The sequence below is a fragment of the Cebidichthys violaceus genome, unplaced genomic scaffold, assembly GCF_023349555.1.
Source record: "Cebidichthys violaceus isolate CVI_PGR_0920_01 unplaced genomic scaffold, fCebVio1.0.p SCAF_23, whole genome shotgun sequence".
NCBI classification, from domain to species: Eukaryota; Metazoa; Chordata; class Actinopteri; order Perciformes; family Stichaeidae; genus Cebidichthys; species Cebidichthys violaceus.
This window is the reverse complement of record NW_027176406.1, coordinates 2,296,995-2,320,323: the sequence shown is the minus strand read 5'-3', so window position 1 is coordinate 2,320,323 and position 23,329 is coordinate 2,296,995. Positions and strand designations below refer to the sequence as shown.

The following is a 23,329-nucleotide window of genomic DNA, read 5'->3' as shown; positions in this document are numbered from 1 at the left end:
ATAATCAGCATCGGGCTAGTGTCAAGTCTCTTATCAGAGACTGCCGTCACTGTCTCGAACGGCATACACCATTAATTTCCACTGCTACTGGAATCAGTGGAGCAGTTTTCTCTCGCTCTCACTCTCTTTAGGAAGCATTAGCAGACTGTTCTGCCATTGCTTCAGTGACGGGGGGGCTCCGAGTTTGAGAATAAAGTGTGCATGTAGTATGATGAGGGTCCATTATTAAATGTGTAAAAAAGAGACAACGTAAGGGTTCACATCTGCTGTTGAGTGACTATTTGTGGTGCCAGAATTTTTTAAAGGCCAGTTCACCTAAATGGAAGAAAAGAAAACACACATTGTTCTCACCTGTCCCTCGTCATAGCAAGCCAAGTACATAGTTTCCGTTTTGATCAATGGGATTTATGCTACAACCCAAATACATGACGATAACCGTGATATTTTAAAAAAAAACATGTTAATACCTGACACACATGATAATATTGTGTATACAATCCAGCGCCTCTTAAACCCCATTTTAGTACAATTTACAGGCTCTCTCCACCTCCCTACACTATAAAACTTTGTAATGAATTTGCCAACAAAAGAGACGAAATATACAATAATTAAAATTGAAGATGGATTCGACAGATTTTTTCAAATTTTCAAATGAATTATTTTTTGCCAAATCCAAGCCATAATATACACACATTTTACATCTTTCTGTTGTACAATGCTACTTCAGTGACTTTAACGCCAGAAAAGTCAGATGATCAATGTCTTTTTTTAAACCTCACCTTTGTCTCTTGTTGTTTTAAAAATCCTTTGTGCATACTCTGTTTGGTTTGATGAACAGGGTTGTGGTCAGAGAGCCTGGCTGGAGTAGACTGTAGTCGCTATTGGAGAAAGAAACAGTGTAGTTAGGATTAGTATAAGTGCTTATTATTATTATAATAAAAACAGTACATCAGCATTCAAACGTCACCAGATGTACCATTATTGTGTTTTTATTATTATGTAAACATTATTCTTGGATATTGTGTCGCTCTTCATTGTTAATTGCTTAACCTGTGATTAGACTTCGCTAACATCATGCACACAGATGAGTCATGTACCTGCAGTGCGATTTGATTGGTTGCTTTTCTCCCAGGTGCATCAGTCCCTTGGTTCTCAGTGATGTGACTGGTCAGCGCAACCAGGAAGTGGTTGCCGTTGCTGTCTGTGACCAGAGTCGGGGTGGAGTTGCTCTTTAGGAGGTCCAGTGGGAAAGAAGGGACTGGGCCTGACTGCTGGTTGAAGGACGCTTGAGACACCTGCACAAAACCCAGGAGAACTTTTAGAGAGAGCATCTGCGTTTGTGTACACTTTTGCTTCACATTTCTCATTGGCGTGCCAAAAATTCGGCTCATCTTGTGATTCAACAAAGTCAATGCTGTCCAGCTGCGCTTGTTAAATTATATATATTCTAAAATCTGACCAGATCAAGAGACCGTCAGGAGCATCCTAAACGGCAGAACTTTCTCAGAGTCTATGTGGTGTAAAGGATATTATGAAACCCACTCCTGACCTGTGGCGGCTGCTGTTGCGCCTGTTGTTTCTGCTGTATCAGCACCTGTTGTTGCTTCAGCTGGATCTTTGTCTGTATCTGGATTTGTTGCAGTTGTTTAGTCTGCTGCTGCTGTAAAAACGACTTCTGCTGCTTCAGCAGAATCTGTTGCTTCAGCTGCATCTGCTGGTGATGTTGCTTTGACTGCTGGTGCAGGTGCTGTTGCTGTGACTGCAACAGTTGCTGCTGCAGCTGTAGTTGTTTGAGATGCTGTTTGTGAGACTTCTTCTTTCTCTGCTGAGAAAGTTTTTGCAGGCTTTCCAGCGTCTGACTGCGGTTCTGAATGACCGTCTGCTCGTTCTGAAAGCTGCGTTGTTGCTGCAGCAAAAGTTTCTGTATGGCCTGTTGCTGGGCCAGCTGCAGAGTGGTTTGCTGCAGAGATACGTGTTGTTTTGTCTGTGTGCTCATCTGCTCCGGCTTGATTTGGAGCTGAACCTGCTTGTGTCCCTCCTGAGTCTGTGTCAAAGACCACGGTATTCCTTGAATTTTTGGTGATTGCATCGTTGTCTCGCACGCAACTTCCTCTGCCTCGATGGCTTCCTGTTTGACAGTAACCTTGATAACATCCATCTCACATGAAACGGATGGTGGTGGAGGGGAGAACGGTGGATGGCCAAATGACAGAGGGACACTGGGTCCATCAGGAGGTTCTTGTTTAACTCTTACGAGAACCAGCGGCTCCGGTCCTCCTCGGTTCCCATGCTCCAGCTGCATCCTCAGCACCTCCACCAGCCTCTGTTTCTGCCTCAGCATCCTGGTCAACTCCTCGATCTGCTTGTCTTTCTCCTGCAGCATCCTGTCCTTGTCCACAGTCACCACTGGAGCTGTGGGTGTCGTGGCGAGGGCCGTCGATGAGACCAGGCAGTGTTTCTGCAGAGAGGCCTGCTTTAAAGAGAACTGACAAGGCGCTCGGCCGGAACACTTCAGCTCTTCTTTAATGCTGGTTGCAAGCTGAGCAGCTGAACACGGCTGAAGGCTCAACTGGGTGATATGTGAACTCATCTAGATAAAAAGAGAGAACAATAAAAACAGGTAAACATACAGCGAGACAACACTTGAGATGAAAACCAAGAGTGCACAGCCTAAACTTAAAGCTTAATGCTAATGTTTTTATGTTGGCTAACATGTGAACATGTTGAGCAGGCAGAATGTTTACCTATTCACCATCTTAGTTTAGCATGTTATCTTTTTAAGATTAGCTATTTAGCAGTAAACAAAGTACAGCTTCGGCTGACGGGAATGTCATTCGTCTTGCAGTTTTGTAAACTAAATAGCACAGTCAAGATTTTTACAAATCTTGACTGTGCTATTTTGAAACACCTTTAAGTTATAATTATTCCAATTTAAATACACCCTTGTACAAACATACAAACAAGGCTCTACCTGAGCAGAGAATGAAGTCACTCTCCCTTTGTGTTATCTGAGCGTTTCTGTGCTTTGTTTACTTAGCCGGGACGGCCGCACATGCTTCTAGTGCACACGAGTCTCGAGGCTAGCATATCTCCACCGCTCTGCCACGAGTTCATACGGCTGTTACACCTGATAACGCCGTCACGACCCTCACTGAGGTTATGTCAATGTGTTACAACAACAACAACAACAACAACATTCTGACCATTTCCTCCAAGGGGTCGCTGTTAAAGCTGGTATCTTCTGGGCTCATGGCGCCCGGCGAGCAAACAGAGCGCGTGAGTGAGGCGGTCGGGGGGGACGCGGTGCCACCACAGGTCATGAGCTGCTGAGGAGTGGCTGCACAGCTACCTGCATCAGCTATACAGATGGCGAGACACAAAGATAATACATTATCGACACGGTTTTCTTACGTCTTCCTTATCTTTTAACACTTGAATACATATTTTTATGAAGAGAGGTGATTGAAGAAGTACAGATACATTTTCTCTTTGACTAACCGGTCAGAGAAGATGTCCGATGGCACTGAAACTGTTGCTGTCGTTGTGATGTGTTGTTGGTGGTTGCCGCAGCAGTTTTGGAGGATTTTCCTGCTCCCTCGGCCCCTGGCCCTGTGGTACCCCCTGCTGTTGGACAGGAGGTAGTGTCACTGCCTCCATTCAGCTCCTGGTAGGTCCTCAGCCTCTCGATGAGGTCGTTTTTGGTGCCGGAGACTGGCAAGCTGCGCAGCTTCAACTCGGACTTCAGTTCCGCGACCTGACAGAAGACGGATTAACAAGAAATTAAGACCGACGGACAAGAGCGAGGAAAAGCAAAGAGATGGGGATAAAGAGCCGAGGAAAATTGAAATGGATTTAGGGGGAAAGAAGAGAGAAAAACAAAAAGACAGACTAATCCATCACTGCCCCTTTCTTTGGCAGCTCTGAGTTGGCAGGCCACCTATCTGGGACAAAATGTTGTCAACAGAGAATCTTTGACATATGTCAACACCCGTTACTCCATTGACTCGTAGCTTGTAGACAGCAGAGAGAGCTGTTGCTCTCACTGTACTGAGAGAATTACACATAAGATATGGATCATAAACTAACCAAGCTGTTTTCTTTTGGATTGGTATGTTGCTGTGCAGCTAACCTTCATTTCATCCAGGTTCGGAGGTAAAGACACTGGCTTTGTCCCACGTAAAGCAGCAGAACTCTGACGGATGTGTCCGCCCTGGTGAGAGGGAGCTTTTGAAGGGGCAGCGACAGGCCGAGGAGGGGACGAAGTAGTCGTGGAAATGGAGGAGGAAGAGGAAGATGGCTGCTGATCTGTCTGAGGTCTGTTGGAGGGAGAGTCAGAGAGGGTCTTTACACAAGTTACCAGCCCCCCCCCCCCCCCCCCAGTGTTACTGCACACTACAAGCTTGACCATCCACACACACACACAAAATAAAAAACATACTTGGGTGGTGCAGGCAGGATGGCGTGGTAGTTATAGTGCTGCTGCTGCTGACTGAGGATCTGGAGCTGCAAAAAGAGCTGCTGCTGCTGGAGGATTTTGGCATACGATGAGTCCAGATGGGGAGGAGGCTCTTTATCTCCCTTCTGGTCAGGAGGGATGTACTGATGGTACTTTAACTTTTTAATCTAGAAGGCAACACATTAACAGTTTAACAAATAACCAATTTCGTGCTGCTCCTATGACTCATTTGTTTCCTCTTGGGTTTAAATCTACCTTTGGCTTGTTGTCCTTAGGTTTCTTGTGTCTTTGTGCAGAGCGGTCAAAGTTTGGTTTAGGCTGGGACTGAAAAAAGAGAAGGGATTATACAACAACATCAATCAATGTAATGTCTGGTATGCACTTTCCTCGAAGCTGTGTTTTGGTCTCTACCAACCCCTGAGGGAAAAATCTGATTCTTTAGCTGCGAAATGCTCCAATATGTCCACCAGCTGGTCACTAACTTTGTCTGTCTTGCCTTTGGTGTTGCATAGGTAGCATAAAGTGGGATTTAGGAGGTTTTTTTTGTTGTTTGCTGCTGCCGGAAACAGGTTGACCGTAAAACCTAAACAACGAGCTGAAAGACGTTACAACGGTCCGTAGAGCTGATGGGAACGACAGAGACGGGTGGTAATCTTTAATGTACTGTACATCACTACTAGCGGCCGCTGTCTTATTACACAAAGTCATTTGATTTATTGTTAGAGCAGCTTAATATCAGAGCATCAAGCATAGTTTACACGGCTTCTATACAAGGTTTAAATGGTCACCTTTGATTGTTTGAGTGGCCTTGTGGACAGATGTCACTTACCTTGATCTGTGAAGTCGCTACTGTCCTGTGGGCAGATGATGCTGCCGTCCCATTGGTCAACTTGAATGCGGGGGAGGATCCAGAGATTGGTGGGAAAGCAAGAGCAGTAGGAGAGACCTAATTGACAAGATAGAAACATACTTAAAATGAGCAAAACTAATCCCTGATGGCTACACCATGGCCTTACCGAGAGCTAGACCAATAAATCAGCCAGGCCAAAATATCGCCCGATATATTGAGAAATATCACAATTCCCATGACATGACATAGGGAAGCTTCATGCTACACAAGAGTTTGCTATTATACTGGATATTACAATCTTGCATCCATGACACACAACATGTAAGTCACACAGAGTCCCACTCTCTCTCCGTCGGGAGTGATCCTACCTGTGTGGGAGATGGGACGCTGCTGCCAGCCAGCGTCTCTGGTGGAGAGGGCAGAGGCAGCAGACCCAGAGGAGACTCCAGGCTCACCGGCTCTTCTGGAGACAGACTGTAATTGCTGTCGTCGTCACATGACGAGTTATCACCTGAAGCCTTTGGAAACCGTGTCTCTGAGAGGCAGAGAAGGGAGGAAAGGGTAGCTATGAAGTCATAAATGCTACTAGTTTTTTTCCCATGTGACAAAGAAAAAGCGAATCTACCATGTTGTCTGAATGTCTGCCTGTTTTTGCTACATCACTACAGTGACGGCCAGCTTTTATCACCTATAATTTACAGGTGTTGAGCCAGTGGATTCATCCTTACAATCCAAACTGCACTGTGCCACTGAACTAGCACCCTGTTAGCATACTTTAAGTCATAGTTATCACCAGCACGTCCTCTGCAAGTATCAGCAAACACATCACTGCATGTGCAAGTCAAGGTCTATAAAATTCGACAAAGAAATACACGCAAGTTTCTTCTCAGATGTCTGCTCCAGAACTGTCAACTAGTGCATTTATGTGATGGCTGCTGCAGAGAAACCTAAATGCTTGTCCTCTCTGCCTGCACATCGTGCCCATAAAAGAACGTTTTAGATGATATCTTCACTTCTGTCCTTTATCCCAGTAATAGTTTTCATTCATCCAAGTTCACTTTCAGTGCAGCCAAGTAAGCATGGCCACCTCAGTCATACTGGTTTTCATGTGACAGAAGGCATCTCTCTGAGTGAATGACGGTATGCTGAGAACTCTGGAGGATCAGTTACGTAATTCATGCTATGAATGCATTAACTGTTTATGTGAGGGCTCCTCCTGCTTATGACAACCTGACAACCTACTAATGATATTCTCTTTACAAAAATGTTTTCAAAGATAAAAATGAAAGTAGCCGAATTATATAAAACATATAAATCAGGGAAATTGTTATTCTTTTTTTTTAAACTATCTGTACAAAAACGTGTCAACCAAAGGACAAATGCTTCTGTATTAGCCAGAGTGAGCATCAGGTTGAAACGTCCTCCAGCACAGGAATGAATCCAAGTCGTGGTCCTGCTAATATTTCCCTCGGGGATATCACATAATCATTTCATTATTATGCAGACTATTGAGGCTTTACAGGGATTTAAGGAAGAAAAGGTAGCTGCTAAGATCTGCTGGACTAAGACAGAGACTTTCCTTTTGCTGGTGGACGTGTGTTATTTAATTACAGGAGCTGCTATGGGCTGTAGCAGATAGCGATGTAAAATACGCCGCTGGTCATTAATCTAACATCAGCAGGCGATGATGAAAAGACAACATGGGGCTGATTTAACACCCTTTGATCCAATAATGTGATGAGTTCCTTACTGCTGCCGCCTGCCTGTGTGTGTGTGTGTGTGTGTGTGTGTGTGTGTGTGTGTGTGTGTGTGTGTCGCACCTCGTATGTTTGCATCTTTGCATGTCAACCGTGTGTAACTCTTGTGTTCCCAGTTCTTCCACAATAACTGCAGGTAATGCAATTGTGTTTATTGTGCGGCTGTGACAGCGATGGATAATCCACTGACGCCGAACGTTATTGAATCTCAGAGTTCTTTCCTCCACACATCAATCAAGCAACTGGACCCACCGACTCTGATCTCATCATCTAATGCAGGGGTCACTAATAGGCGGACCGCGGTCCGGATCCGGACCCAGACACCGTTGTATCCGGACCCTGGACTTAAAACCGATAGATAATTGAGAATTAATACATTGTGATGGAACGCTTATGTTTTAACCGGCGCAGCTTTTCTAGCCTTTACGGCACTCGGTCAGTGGTCCAGGAAACAAACCAACCAATTATATGCGTTGTAAATCACATCACGTGATGCAGCTCAGTCAATCAAATATGGGTATTCTGACATGTTTCCTGACTCGAGTGAGTAATTTACACACACGGGGCTGAGACGAGGAAAGGGAACGAAGGGCAGGTGAATAATTCAGAGAGTCAGAGAAGTGTTGAAATGCTGCATCAGAATGTCCTGGTTCTCTCTGAGTGACACCTTGAGGTGGTCTGCTATCAACCTCAGGTGAAATGATTTTGGAACTATGCACCATTTCCTCTTAAGATGCAAATTTTTGGAAAGTTTTCAGTTATGTACTTTATTTATTTGATTTAACAGTTGTTGACTACACAGAGACATTACTACTACTAGACTTCTTGAATATATATATATACATATGGCACTAAATAGCGCAAGTTAGATATTATTGTAATGTTCTGAACCTTTGCACGAGGAGATTTTCTCAATCTGGACCTTTTGGAATTTGAATTGAATACCCCTGATCTAATGTCTGACAGCCTGGACTGGAGATGTACAATAACAGTTTAACAGCTTCTTTTATTGTTGCTGTTATAATGGAAAAGGGTGAAATTGGGGTCATTACATCTGTCATATGCCCAAATTGCGACTGATTAAAATCCCATTTATTCATTTAGAGTCCTAACTCTTCAATTAGTGTGTAATTTTCCTAATAAAAGACAATGAGTTTTTATTAACAGGTAAATCTAAAACTGACAGCAGAGAGGGAAGGGTATTCACTTCCTGTCTGTCAAGCAGGGATGCCAGGACATACATCATTTACTTTATCCTAGTTTAACATCTGTGGCTGTTTGAAGCATGATTACTCAGGTGGGGGAGTTTGTGTGTGGAACTTGGTTGTTGTCTACATATTAGATGGGAACGTGTATTTGTGTAAGTGTGTATCGCCAGGCATCTGTGTGTGTGTGTGTGTGTGTGTGTGTGTGTGTGTGTGTGTGTGTGTGTCGAGCACAGCGGAGGGAGAATCAGTATGTTCATGATATCTGGAGGAGGGGGCCAGGAGGGGCATCCTGTCAGGAGCCTTAAACTGTGGGTGTGTTGTGATATATTACACTTTCACATTTATATTACACCTCCCTCCTCCACATACACACAGGGCATATTGTGTTTAAAGGTGTTTTCAGTATTTCGTGGCCTCTAGGGAACAGAAAAACAACAAAACAGGCTGAGAAATGTAAAGCCACAATGACATTAAAGGCTCATAAAGTTGTTTTAACTAACATCCACAGCCTGAAACCAGCCTCCACTACTGCAGTACATCTTTACTAAATGACAAATATAATCCATCTGACACCTGGCCTGGCTTACCTATGATGGCCTGCTTAATGCTGGAGTGAACAGGTAGGATGTTTTTGTGGATCAGCTCCATGGGCCCCGGCCGGTGGGAGATCTTATCGTTCAAATCATCGGCAATGCGAGCTCTCTTCAGCTGCAGCTGCTTGGCCTGAAGCGACGGCTCCGCTAACGTCTCTGGAAGCGCGCAGAAACAAAACGATGTACATTTGTTTTTTGCCAGTGTGTTAGGAGCCTTCTGAGTTATTTGCCGTCAGACAGACAGGAGGCTGTATGCGGCACTCACCCTCCAGGATGTGCATCCTGATCAGCTCGGATCGCTCCGGTCGAGCCCTGATCTTCCTCTTGAGATAGTCCTCCGTCTGGAGAAAGACGGAGTAAAACATTTAGACAATCACTCACGTTTGGATTTATACTACCTGCTTATAATTTTCCCATAACTCATTCTCTCACCAACATTTCATTTGTCCATGACTTCTCAAGTTCAAACCCAGAGTTCCTCTTTTGCAATCATCACCAACTGTGCTACATGATATATAATTTAGAGCAGTAGATACCAACAGTTTTTTGTCAGATGAACTTAAGTATCCCATCATCAACACCAACATTTGTTTCTATTTATCTATTGCTTTTAACTAACTTTCAATGGTTTCTTTTCATCCATTCATGTTTAGCTATCTTTAAACTAATGATTATCATTTATTCATTATTCTCCATTTATTAATTAATACTAATTAGTTTTCAAACAATCTCAAATATATATATATATATATATATATATATATATATATATTATATGTATTTTAATTTTTGCTACTCCAGAGCTACTCTTCAATATTTCCAAGTACCACTGGCATATGCAGACATAACCCTGGTAGGGAATCACTGACTTTTGCACATCGCACGTTACAATATAAAAAGCATATTCATTTTCTGTGCAGATGGCCTTATCTCAGCGCATATTTGTCATTTCCAGCCCTTCTGTATTACATTATTATTCAAGCGATGCTGTTATGATGTCAGATGGTACAAAGGCTAGAGATTGAATGTCTGCTTGAAACAGGTCAGTTTTGAGTCCACTGATACATTCGAGGGTGGGATACTCACCCGAGCTCGTTCCAAGCTCCGTCTCTGTTCGTGGAAGGAAGCTGAACTTTTCAGGGCTTGAGGAATAAAGGGTGAGATCAGAGCAAAGGCAGGGAGAAGAGAGAGAGAGAGAGAGAGAGAGAGAGAGAGAGAGAGAGAGAGAGAGAGAGAGAGAGAGAGAGAGAGAGAGAGGGGACATTAACATGGCAGTGTGTACATTCATGCCATTGACGGGAATGGAGAGCCAAATGGCTTTGAATGGCTCTTTGCTTCTACAGTTCAGCTCCAGTTCAGTTTGAATAGGTTAACTGATGGTGAGGGATATTGCTCTTACATTGCCAAAGCTTTCCCTTTCTCTCATTTTGAGTGCCATGTCAGCGTAGTAAATGCCTGCTCTTGCTGTACAGACTCACACATTTATATTCTATGACAGAACAAAATGCATAATAGCCTGGGCAGTGGTTCCACTAACAGGTAAAGAAAGAGGTGTAATGGGACGGACTCTGAGGGTTCCAGTCCAGCAAGTCTCTTTACAGCAGTGAAATTTATGGAATCTGTTCAGCATTCCCAAATGACTCAAGCAAGACTTGCTGCAGGCCTATGATTATGCAAAAACCCAGGGATTAGTGGTGCTAGACACCTAAAAGCCTAAAGGGCTGTGATGACACCAAAATGCTGAGTTAAATGCAGCATATCAGTACAGGCTTTATGATTTCGCTTCTAAAACAAGAATCTAAACCTCAAACTATTAAATTATGTTATATTGCGTGTAAGAATATATATATATATATATATATATATATATATATATATATATATATATATATATATATATATATATATATATATATATATATATATATATATATATATGCAAGCAGGTTATTGAGTAGCAATATACACAACTTGAGCATGATGGGGATCAGTTTAAAGGCCAGAGTCTATTTCAAAAGCATTTTATTAACACTATTTCAGATTTGATTTGCTCAATGACACTGCAGAGTTGTAAATTTAACTTTTTATAACTGGCATATGTTTATTTGTTGACCAAGCCCCTATGAATGAGGAGGAGGCTGTAAAATAAGACAGATAAGAGGCACTTGAACAAGGAAGTTATTAGGGTACTGAACATCGATTAATTGCTGGTGTAAACCTAGATTTGGACATTTTACCCACACAAATTAACTGGGGCTGCAAGCACATACTGTCTCCTGGGCAAAAATCTGCCTCCAACACAAACTAAAACTAATCATTAGAGTCATTAGCAATTTTTTCCATATCGTCCAATCTTGGTGACTCGAGATCGGCAAAAGGCAATCTGATCGCCGGGGAGGTTCGTCACAGCAGCATGGGTCTATCTTGTATTTGGGGATATAATGGGGTTTACCGAGATGTCGATCTGAAACGCTATGTAAAAGGTGTGTGCCAGTGAAGGACATGCAGACGACTCATTTATTTGCACACTTGCAGGTTCACCAACACGCCAAGGCAGCAGGTGCTGTTAGCCAAAAGGCAGCTCTCTAGCCCCGGATATTCACAGCTTTTGCTCAAGGCTCCGAATACAAAGCAAGGCAGCACGAGATGGGTCCAGTACACAGCAGCTGATGCAAGATATCTCGCAAAGGAGACGGTTTAACACAGTTGAGAAAGAAGCTTTCAAAGAAATTCTGGCCAAATTGAAATCACGTGCATAACGTGAACTAATACGTGAAACTCACCTGTCACTCGTGCTGACTAGCGGGGCTCAGCAGGTGGACATGCTGCTCCACCACCTCTAAATGCACTACCAGGCGCAAATTCTATAGACTATCTTGATAACATCTTAATTCTGATAGTAAATTTGTTAAAATCGGCAAATGGTGACGTAGGAAAAAAAAACCTTAAATCATCAGTATACCATCGCCAATCGGCACAAGCCTCCTAGACGTCTCCAGAATGTAAGAAATGTCTTTAGTCTCCTCGCTGTTGTTCTTGCTTTGAATGCCATCCAAGCCTCTGACAGGCCTAATTATTCTTAAGCAGCATAATGTACCAAATAGCACTTGTGAAGCTTGCTATACAATGAATATAGCTAAAATGATTAAAGGTGGTGTACGTTGACAGCCTTCTTGAAGGTGATGTATATCACTAAGTTATAACATGTACGTCCAACCTTTTTTGCTTATTGTGTTTTATGCATGCACATAAACAACTAAAGCAAGCTAACTTTCTCAGAGTGCAAAGCCAACACAATGCAGGACCAACACGCTGCTGTGTACAGTGAAATGTGTTTTGCCGTTTTGGCTCTCCGTCGGCACGCTGGAATTGAAACCAACCAATGACTGAGAGGTTAATGGGGGCGTCCACATCCATATAGGGTGGGCAGTGTATGATTCGTAGTCTTTTGTATCAGAGTTCCACAACTCTAGGACAAAAGTGTTGCCTTGTTTGTATCTCCAACATGCAGACAAGTCAACAAATACGTTTTTTAATGGCCAAACAAACAGTGGTCTAATTGTGACTGGCCAAGTCAGTTAATTTCAACTCCAATGTGCTGGAGTTAACACAACAGAAAATGTGTCGCTGTCCTCCTACTTTCTGACTGCACTGATACACACACACACACACACACACACACACACACACACACACACACACACACGAGCCGTGTGACTAAATTAGCGACCCTGGGCGAGACTGCTGGTACCTGCTCAAGCCTGAGTTCACGTCGCTGAGCATTGTCAAACTGCTGGTACACACTCACTCTTGCACACCCTGGGGACATCGACCCTCTTAGACCTCTCACCCATCCACAAGGGGGATTGAGCCTGCCTGTCAGTCCGCTACATGGGAAAAATGAGGGGTGGGGTGGAGGGAACGACGGATGGATGAGCACAAAATGAGACCTTGGAGGGATGAAAGCGATCGAAATGGATAGGAAGAAGATGGGAGCATCAGAAAAACCGAATGTAGGGAAGACGGGAAGAGGGGATGAATGAAGAGAGGCAGCTGGAAGAAAAATGGAGCAACAGACCGAAGGGCAAATGAAGAGGAGGAAATAGAGAGTGGTGGGGTGAGGTCAGAGAGAAAAGACCCCATCATGAGCATGAGTGGCTGCGTCGTGGCTTCTTGCCACCCTGCTAAAGCTAACCAGCGTTCCCGCTCTTTGAACTTTGAGAACATGGAGCAGCATCACTTCCTCTGGCGGTGGCTGTGTTTTGATGTTCAGTCCGCTGCCAACCAGGGCTTTCTTTTTTTCTTATGTGTTAACCGACTGGCTTGTTGCTCAAGAAGCTCCCCTCTGTATATTACTTAAACAGTGCATGACATATTTTATACTTCATGAAACAGCTTTAATAGCCTAAATTTCACAGCTGTCTTCAACAAACAGGTCAAGTGTGTTGCCGTCAGTACATATATAGACCAGAGTCATCTCAGACAAGAGCACTTTTCTCCAGCTCCACCAGTAAGTGTAAATCCAGTACTCTGCTCTTTTTATTGCTCTTGCTAACAGATATTTGGAAAAGGGCTTCACCGGCGCATGAAGGTTCAGCTGAGAAATTTTTTTTCACATCTGAGAAGTGTATAAATAACATGCGAGGCAGGGTTTCACACTGTGGGCCTATTATAGCACCGAGTCAAATGAACACACCCTACCACACACCACGGCTAATAGAAGAAATATGAGTTGTCAGCAGGCATTTGAAAGATTATTCTTTAATGGGATTGTGGAAGGCAGAACGGGGAGACAGAGAGTGATAAAGAGACATACTAGATCACCGAGGGTGGACAGAGGATGGCCTCCATTGTTAAGAGTGGATATTTATGAGACCATCGACCCAGAGCAAAAAAGAAAGTGTTGACTTCATTACCAAAAACTAAAAATAAATATGGCCGTCAACGTCCTCTTGACGAAAAAAGAGAAAAATAGAAATTCAACAAAATCTCTCTTTATTTCCGTTGACAAAAACAAAAATGCAGTACGCCTAGCAAAGTGGAATCTTACACTTACACTTAAATTGAGGAAAGAAGACAAACGGGAGGACGAGATGAGTCAGAGAGAGAGAGAGAGAGCAGCGATGCACGAGGGGAAGCTGTACAGATGTTGTGCTCCAGTGGTGACCACCGCTGTTCTACGGTAAGTATCGTCTTTCTTCCAACTGACCTCTGTCTCCATGATAAGACTACGAGCACGATGATGATAACAGGTCATTCGACACAAGAAGGTAGCCTAAATGTCAGCGGCTAATTGTTCTGCCATGTCCTCACTCAGACATGAACCACCATAGCCAAACTTTAACCATTTCTAAACGTAGTCAGGCGGCATTCCAACCTGTGGTCAGTGACAGCACAACAACATCGCCCTCATGTCTCCACATAAGACTCTCCGCTCCGTTCACATTACAAATGCTAACAGCAGGGCTTGTTGGGACGTACGGTAATTCCCCCTGAACACTGAAGGAGACGAAACAAGCACCTAATCAAGCAACAAGCCATTGGTTAAGGAGCGTAGAGAGGCTAATTGGATGAGACCATGTGAACAAAACATTTTGATCTGCGTCCCGGTCGGTTTCAACAAAGAAACACAAGTGAAGACAGACAAGAGCCGTCTCCTCTGGTCACACTTGGCCTGATCACAGCACGACTCTCTCTCTCTCTCTCTCTCTCTCTCTCTCTCTCTCTCTCTCTCTCTCTCTCTCTCTCTCTCTCTCTCTCTCTCTCACCCAACCGCATGTACAGTTTATGCTCACTACTCACAGACAATTAAGACACTCAACAGCACCGTTTGTCCCCTAATTGTTAACAATGGCGAATTTCTACTGGCATCTTTTCATTTTAAAGTAGCTCTCCACCAGATGAGGTCGGAGCCCTGCTCATTATTAATGCCGTCTGTCCACAAAGATAAGAACTACTTATTGTATTGTCAGCTTTATATAGTAAAAGGGAAGCAGTGTGTGTGTGTGTGTGTTTGTGAAGCAGAACAGAATATATTCCTGCAGCAGAAAGGTGGACGCACAAAAATAAGAAATACTAGCAGAGCGCTACACACTTCCTTTGTGAAAACGTGTCACGGTTGGAAGATGAATATTTCTGTATATTTTCGAAAATAAGCTGCATTAGTGTGCTTGAGACTAAATGGGATTATAATAGGCAGGCCACTTAGGTTATTCTCTAGTACCGAAATGTATGTTCTTAATAATAATTAACATCAGAACGGGATGTTCTTCTTGTGGTATTTGATGATAGCGGCAGTATTCTTCACACTGCACTTTTCTATTAGCATAAGCATATAATAAGCACTCAGTCGAAAGCATCCAAACATTTGGAGTTTGATGGAGTACGGGGAAATCTCTCAATCAGATAGAGAGCGGTAAACGGATGCTCTTGATGACGCTTGAAGAGTGAACTTGATTCACCTTTCTTTGAAGACTGAAACTGCAGTCTGTTGGGAGACGAAGGCACCGTCCTGACCGCAATCTAAATCACTTCAGAGAACTGCTGTGTGGCAAGTAATGAGGCTAACGCTAAAGCGACACGGCAGCTTCTCACAGGCAGAGCGTGAATGAAAAAGACTCAGCATGAAACAAAACCAACTTCATGAAACGGATAGACACTCAGTTGATAGTTATAATAGGAACACCCTGGTAATACGAATGCAGTTTAATACGACAGCCCAGCAATACATCCTACCTAAAGTAGGAGTTCTTGTCTCTTATTGTCATTTTGGACAATTGTATTGCATTATACTGAGAAAAGCTTCCAATGTTTAGTCTACCTGTCTAGGTGTAATGAGGCTGAAACTGGAAATGATTAGTTGAACTTAAAAATCTGAGCCACAACACTGCAGTATATTGTGTTACGTTTTAAAGTAGTATGCTTTAAGGTACTACTTGTGTAAGGGTTTGTTTCTTCCATCTTGTTGCCGCATATGTTTTACATACTACTTGTTTTATGTTACATATTATTCTAATGCTTTTGTTTTGGTGAGACAAAGACAAATTCCATTTTGGAAAATTAAGTTAAATTCTACGTCATTCTAATCAATTAGTTTATCAACAGAAAATGTATCTGCAAGGTATGCAATAATTGCCTAATTATTTTGTCTTTTTTTCGGGCAAAACTGTTGCTCAGGATTCTTAAATGTGAAGATTTGAATTATAAATTGGATAGCCTCAGGGATTGGACTGTAGGTGGAATGAAACAAGCTATTTGAATTCATTAACAGTGGGAAATTACAGACATTTATTTTTTTCCAATTAGTGACATTTTATCGACCAATAATCGCCAGGATAATCAGCAATGAAAATAATCGTTACTTCATTATCACATTGATGGGGAACATTTTACATGAGCAATCAATAGAATGGTTACTAATTAAAAAAAAAAGTGACTTTAAAAGGTTGCATCAGCAATGTATTAAATAATCCTAAAAGGCCGACATTGTGAACAAACAATAGTCTAAATCTACTCAAAAATAGAAACAATGACTTTTTCAGCACATGGACCAACATTGTTTGCTAAAACACTTTGCTTTCATTTACTTACGTGGCATGATCCCCTGGTTGACCAACTCCTCCCTAGACCTTCTCTGCTGTAGCTTTAGCTGGAGAACTGAACGCCAAGATAGAGACAGGAAGCAGAAGACACACAAGTCAGTCACTGCAGAATGAGTAGAGTGCATTATCAAACCTACATACATCATTTCTACCTCAGTTTCCAGCCACAGAGGTAACAATATTACTCACAACCTAGGTGCAAGTACAAAAAACAGTAAAGAAGAAAGGCTTTCTGTGTGTGAATACAAGTAACAATTGTGACATCTAAGGCTGTCTACAGAGGGTTTTATTACCCTGTTAGCTGCTGATACTGATCTGTAGTCGTCTGTGAGAAGACAACCAAAGGTGAAGTGACACACTACAGGGGAAAGAGAAACACACAAACACCAAGAAACCACGGCGCAGACGCACCAACAGTTTCCTGTTTCACGCATTTAGTTTCATAGCAGCGCGCACACTTTACTGCTGCATGTGTCACATCTCATCACCACAGAAGACTGACGATCGATAAGAGGGAAGATATCTATATGACACGTTTAATGTGAATTCATTCATCCAGATGTTTATTATTTTCTATTATTTCCCATACATGTGTGATTCAGTCTTTCCATTCAGGTGCCCGGAGGCTCAGCTCAGCACAGAACTATCATTAAAACTCCTCGAGCTAACTGGCATTTGCATTTTGGGGTCATGGCTCCGCGTTCACACACTCAGCAAAGCTATCAAACTCGTTCTGACTCACCACGTTCTGAGCCAACCTTGCATGTTCTCAGGCAGAAAAAAAATTTAAAATCAGCAAAAAGTTTGAGGAGCGAACTTCCCAAATGAAAGTATTAAATTGTCAGGAAATGATCTTCTGCAGATCAGCAGTTGCTGCATATCTGGGTCATGAAATCAGCATTAAAGTAAAAAAAAATGGCATCTGGAAACATTTTTGGTAGAAGCCTCTTTTAGCCCACACCCTGACCATCTGCAGTTACAATATTAGCTCACACCTTTGCAGTGCAGAGCTGTGGCTGAGGTGTTGCAAAGTGGGTCATATGTTGAGGCAACTACCAGTAATAAGATAGTACTTTGAACACATGACCTTTCCTACAGTCTAAACTGAATGCTGTCAATATAATTGAATTACATACCAGATCCTAATTCCCTCAACATGCACGCTTATGTGTAAAACTCTCTCCTCTTTTGTCGGGAACGTACACAAAACCCTCGTTGCTGCGTCATTCCGTCTGATCAGAGCTGATGTGAAAGGACAAATCCATAAAGACGAAATTTACTGCTGCCACACCTGTGCTGACGCCAATCACCCCAATGACATTCAAGCTGTAGCTCAACTTTCCTCAGCACAGCGTTCCTGCAACACGGGCTGAGACTCCGCATGGGGCCACTTGATCAGCAGTCAGGTTAAGTTCATAGAACCAGCAAACTAATACTGCATATGATTTGTACAGGAAATGCACGGAGGATCGCGGGCCACAAAAGTGCCTCGGTACATTTAGCAAATAACTCACCAGACTGCTGTAATCATTTGATGAGTGGGCACAAGAACTTTATTGAAGTACAACTCAGAAGACATGTGAACTACACTTTTATAAAGCAACATATAAAACACATACTTAATACCAGTGCTTCCATGTGATCTAATGTGCTGTTCTAAATTCCTTGTTGGCCACTTGGGAGCAACGTTAATTTGGAGTTGTGTTTCTGGCCAGCTGCTGATGGTGATCCAACATTCACTCCCCTTTTAGCTCTGTTTTGGCCTCTACCAACTCCTGAGGGAAAAGTCTGGCTCTGAAGCTGTTAAATGCAGCACTGTGTTCGGTGTTCAGTCGCTACTTTTGTCTGCTGTTTGGTGCTGGATGTGAAGCATACAATGGGGATTTTCAGCTGCAAAAGGGGCTTTTTTTTTTTTTTGCAGATTACAGCTCCATGCTGCAGCCAAAAACAATATGGAAGCGGTTAGAGTGAGTTGATTGATAATTCGGTGGGTTTGACACTACACGCGATGAAGGAAAACTGCTCAGCCAGTTACATTAAACCGATCATAATATGAATGTGGAGGAATGGCTGTATTGTTTTGCCTATATGCCTGGAACTGCATCCAAAAGTATTTCTCTTGAACCTCTTTCCATCTCTACACAAAGAGACATGACATGAAAACATTAACCCCCATACATCAAAACATGACTTTCTTCTTTTGTGTTGGTCCGCTCCGTCATTAATTCCCCTTAAATCCCACATGCTCAAACAACTTCAGACGAGCGCGCTAATCTTTCTCATGCATCTGCTCCTCTTGTTCCTGTTTTTCAGTTATCTCAAGTCCACATAGCTGTACGCTCCAAATTCTACATTGAATGTTTTTCCACACAGTAGAAAAAGCTCTGTTTGGTAATATGGAAAGTAGGTTCTGTCACTGTGGCTTATTGCAGGTAAAATGTGCAGACAGTCCCCCTGTGAGTTCTACAGTAGCGTGAGATGGAGAATAAAAACACTCATCTTCCTTTGATTTCTTTGACGAGCACGAGGCTGACGCAGGATGGTGCAGTTCCTCACCTTTGTAGCGAAAAAAAATTAACTGGTTCCTGTAGGCAAACAAGGCCCGACTAACGAGACAAACACTTACACACACACACACACACACACACACACACACACACACACACACACACACACACACACACACTTTACAATCGTGCAAAACGTGTGCAAGCATACACAGGCCGGCGTATTAAACGTGCAGAAATAAACACACATCTTAATATCTCAGCTTACCGGCTGCATAGTGTGAATATATACACACAATCATGAAACGAGCCCGCCCACGCACGCACACACCTACACACTCACACACACACACACACACACACACACACACACACACACACACACACACACACACACACACACTTACACAAAACACTTGTTTTCGAGGCAGATGATTTGTGGCAGGAGGTGACAGGCAAGTGATGCGATGTGCTGATATGGAATCTATTCTGGGAAAGTGCGCTCATTGCTCAAATGCCACCACATAACGGTGAGTGCACCCTCGCTCAACAACAACCTAATGCAGACACGATCAATTCTAATAATCACACACGAGGGCCTCGTACAGGGAGCAAAGTAAACAACGTAAACACCGTATGAAAAAGAACGTGAACTCTGACTTCAAAATTACAATTAATGTTTGAATGCCAACGCTCCTTTGTCAAACTGTCTCTGGCCAAACAGCAGCCGCTTTTCCCAAAACTAAAAATCAAACTTATTTATTATGACAACTGTCTAATCATGAGAAGATTACAGACTACTATAACTATCAGTGTCACCTTTCAAAACACTGCTTCAAATGGATTTTAAGCACATTTCTACTGTAGTTTGTTAAATTTCTTCTGACAGTTGTAGATTTGTTGTCTGTTAGCTTAATTAGCCCCATTATTAAAATCATTACTGAGTGCTATACAAGTTAAATGTACTTCTTTATCTGCCTGTTTCTGTACTAGAATGATTGTGTTTCTGTCAATTTGTCTTCATAACAGAAGAACAGCACTTCCTGTTCTTCGTACATGTACTTTGTTTTTATCCTCTCTCTCCCTCTTGCTGTCTCACTCAGTTTTCTATTTGTGTCCATGTTGTAACTGCTTGGAACCCAATCTCTCTCCGGACGGCCAGCTGAATTAAAAGGACTGTACTGTAAATTGCCAACACTCACACACAGGAGGAGAGACAGGACAGAGGAGTGTGGACACTTATAATATATAAATAATAATAAGTCTAAGCTTATTAAAGAGCTGTAAATGAATCGTATTATTCTCACTAAATGTAATGACGCCTATGTGTCTCTATGTAAAAATGTGCCTTGCCAGAGTCCACAGGAAATCACACTGTGCAAAACATAATCAGAACCCTGTTTAACATGCTCCTGTTTCACTATAATGACAGTTAAAAAAACAACAACCTTGAATCTTATTTTTAGGGGTTGGCTCAATCTATGTCATTACACTTTAGACGTCTCTAAAAGTGTCTTTTAGTTCGCAGGAGTTTGTCCTTTCCTAAATCGGTCCAAACTGCTCTCGGTCCAGCTCCTTTGGTCCGAGGCCCATGCCGCTACAGTCAACAGGTTGCTGAGTTCATGTGCTCGAGGCAAAGTGTGCTGTGCCCAGGCTGGCTGAGCCCCAACTGTAACCCAGCCACTTGTAGAGTACTTGATCCACTTAACCCCTGAGACCCAGAAAATAAACCTGGACGACACTCGGAGGAAAGGCCTCTACACTTCTGGAATGTGCTGGTTTTTTTATATCGACAGTAACCTGCAAATATCGCAAAAGTGGACCTTTTGGCCAATTACTGCACTGAACTGCCGCTGAAGTGAAAGCATTCACCCATCAAACTACGTACATTTATCATTTTTAAACCATCGCATGTGTGGGAAGTTTGCCTTCATAAATCACGACACACACACACACACACACACACAACAGGTATCCCACCTTGTCTGAGAGTCTGACAGGCCTGGCGCTCTAACTCAAACCGCAGGGCTCTCTCGTCCATGTCCCTGCTGATTGGGGCAGGGTTGATGCGGACGCCAGGCAGGTGTTCCAGCATGGCGCTCAAACTGGAAAATTATTCTGAATGACACTCAGGCGCAAAGAAAACAGGAAGCAGGAAGTGGGCTACAGCTGAATCCAGGTGTTGGATTTAAGCAGCTGTAACAAGTCTGTACATCCGCAAAACTGAACAACGTAATCCTCTTGACGATTGTAATGTTGCTATGAAGGAATTTCCTTGAAAGCAAATTAACGTATTATGAAAAGAAGGGTTGTGCAAAGAGTCTGAAATCACAGACCATCAAAAGGGATTTCTCCTCCTCCTCATGAAAATTGTTTTGAAAAAGCTCCTTGATTGGATTGGATTTGATTAGATTAGTGTCCTCTACAACAAAGTCCTCCTTCAATGTATTGTGGCGTTGAAATAAAAAAAGCATTTATATATATATATATATATATATATATATATATATATATATACAAAAATATATACAAAGCTACTGTATGAGAGCTACTACACAGCTTTAGAAGAGCTTCTGCTGTGTTTGCTGCAGCTACAGGACTGAGTAAGACGTGTGTGTGCTCGCGTGTGTCAAATGTCGTTGAATCCGTGATCAAGCAGCCTGTCCCAGCTGCTGCTGTACTCAGTCATTCAGCTGCTGACGGACACAGACAGGCGCACGCAAACACACACACACACACACACACACACACACACACACACACACACACACACACACACACACACAAATACACATGAACACATGTTTTGAGCGGAGCCCCTTTCCTCCTCGCCAAATTCCTCTCACTTAGCACTTCTGATCTGAGCTCAGTGTGGTGTCGATGAGATGCACCTGTGTGAGCGCCTCTCTGGCGTCGTGCGTTCAGGCCTAAAATCATTACAAACACACAAACACAAACACCGCAACACCTGCTTCCTACTCGTTCATTTGTCTTTCTGCCCACCTGCCTGACTTTTGCGTTCTCTGTTTCCTGCTAACCATGTTTTGAAGGACTCAAACTCAAACTCAGAAACATGTCAAGTACAGCAGCAATGATTGCCAAGCCATCTGAAATCAGCAGTGACACAACCGGTCGTCTAAACGTAGAAGAACCAGAAAACAAGACGCATTGCAGATGGTGGAAGTATAACTGCTTTAAATCCCCACTCTTACATAACAGTAATGCTCTTAACATTATGAAGCAAATGTAAAAGAGCATAGGGGTCAACAGGCTTAAGCTTTAAGTTGACCCACACATGTACGCTCTGTTTTTAGTTCTATTTTAAAAAATATAATAAAGATCTGAAGAATGTAAATCACTCCGTACAATCATTTTCAACACGCATATAGAGAAATTAAGTTCAATATAAAAGGGTCCCATCTGTTTTTTGAGAAAGCCTTTTCTTTGAAGCCGGCAACTAACTAAATGTGTCTCTGCAGCCAAAGTCCAACTAGCAGCTGATCTGCTCTCTTTCAGCCGGTCAATAAAGCGTGTAACCCGCCTGCAGGCCTTTATCTCTCTCTTCCAGCCTCTCCTCTCCCTGCCTGCTTGTCAGTATAAAACACCTGTTCCCGTCCATTGACACTTTCATTCATCACCATTATTGAGGCTCTGTCCCAGGTGACATCAGATAATGTGACATGATGTTAAAAAGGTGAAAGGGGGGCTCGTTCAAGGTGAGAAAAGAAAAACAAAGCGCTCCCTTCTCATCTGTCGGTTAGCGTTACGATGAACCGACGCCGCCTGTCATGTTCGTATTATGTTGATGAAACAAATTAGGTAGAGGCGGCAGTGCCTCAAACAAACAAAAGAAGTGATAGCAGGCATAAAGGACGGTCCGTGTATATGGGTGCACGCGGTAAATTTGCTGGATGATGCGCCTGCGGTTGCATTTTTGAATCAGAGGTTGTTTAGAAGCAAGATGCGGTGTCCCCAGGCAAAGAACTCCTCAGTCTGACAAGAGAGGGGAAAACGAATCAGGGCTCTGAGCCGCCATTACTTCAGATAAGGCCCCCGACCAAAACACGGGCAGGGATTATCCCGCTTTGCTGTGTGTGTTTTCATGCATGTGTGTAGATGTGTTTGTTCCCAGAAAGAGTGGATCTACGTGTGTGTGTGTGTGTGTGTGTGTGTGTGTGTGTGTGTGTGTGTGTGTGTGTGTGTGTGTGTGAGACAATGTGTTCGACTCTGACTATATCTGTATAATTTATGTAACATTAAGAGTATTTTAGAGATTTGTTTGTATCTGACTCAGTCCCTATAAAGAGTGTACTCACATCAGTCATAAACGCTGAGATAAAAGCCAACAAAATGCTCA

General features: G+C 42.9%; 1 protein-coding gene across 3 annotated transcripts in view; it reads right to left on the bottom strand.

Annotated features, from left to right (window-relative positions):
* Positions 1-23,329, bottom strand: part of mrtfab (myocardin related transcription factor Ab) — a 35,605-nt gene that overhangs the window by 4,448 nt on the left and 7,828 nt on the right. Inside the window, exons 1-15 of one of the 3 annotated variants that reach the window (XM_068718219.1) lie at positions 20,953-20,974; positions 16,455-16,520; positions 9,951-10,006; positions 9,130-9,205; positions 8,859-9,020; positions 5,675-5,841; positions 5,286-5,402; positions 4,712-4,780; positions 4,439-4,623; positions 4,130-4,316; positions 3,499-3,754; positions 3,204-3,358; positions 1,550-2,590; positions 1,098-1,295; positions 780-878 (exon numbers count right to left, since the gene is read on the bottom strand). In XM_068718219.1, the coding sequence (XP_068574320.1) occupies positions 780-878; positions 1,098-1,295; positions 1,550-2,590; positions 3,204-3,358; positions 3,499-3,754; positions 4,130-4,316; positions 4,439-4,623; positions 4,712-4,780; positions 5,286-5,402; positions 5,675-5,841; positions 8,859-9,020; positions 9,130-9,205; positions 9,951-10,006; positions 16,455-16,461 (2,775 nt within the window). In that variant the 5' untranslated portion in view covers positions 16,462-16,520; positions 20,953-20,974. Of the gene's footprint in view, positions 1-779; positions 879-1,097; positions 1,296-1,549; positions 2,591-3,203; positions 3,359-3,498; positions 3,755-4,129; positions 4,317-4,438; positions 4,624-4,711; positions 4,781-5,285; positions 5,403-5,674; positions 5,842-8,858; positions 9,021-9,129; positions 9,206-9,950; positions 10,007-16,454; positions 16,521-16,758; positions 16,913-20,952; positions 20,975-23,329 lie in introns of those variants that run through there. The other 2 variants (XM_068718218.1, XM_068718217.1) reach the window with 2 other exon arrangements.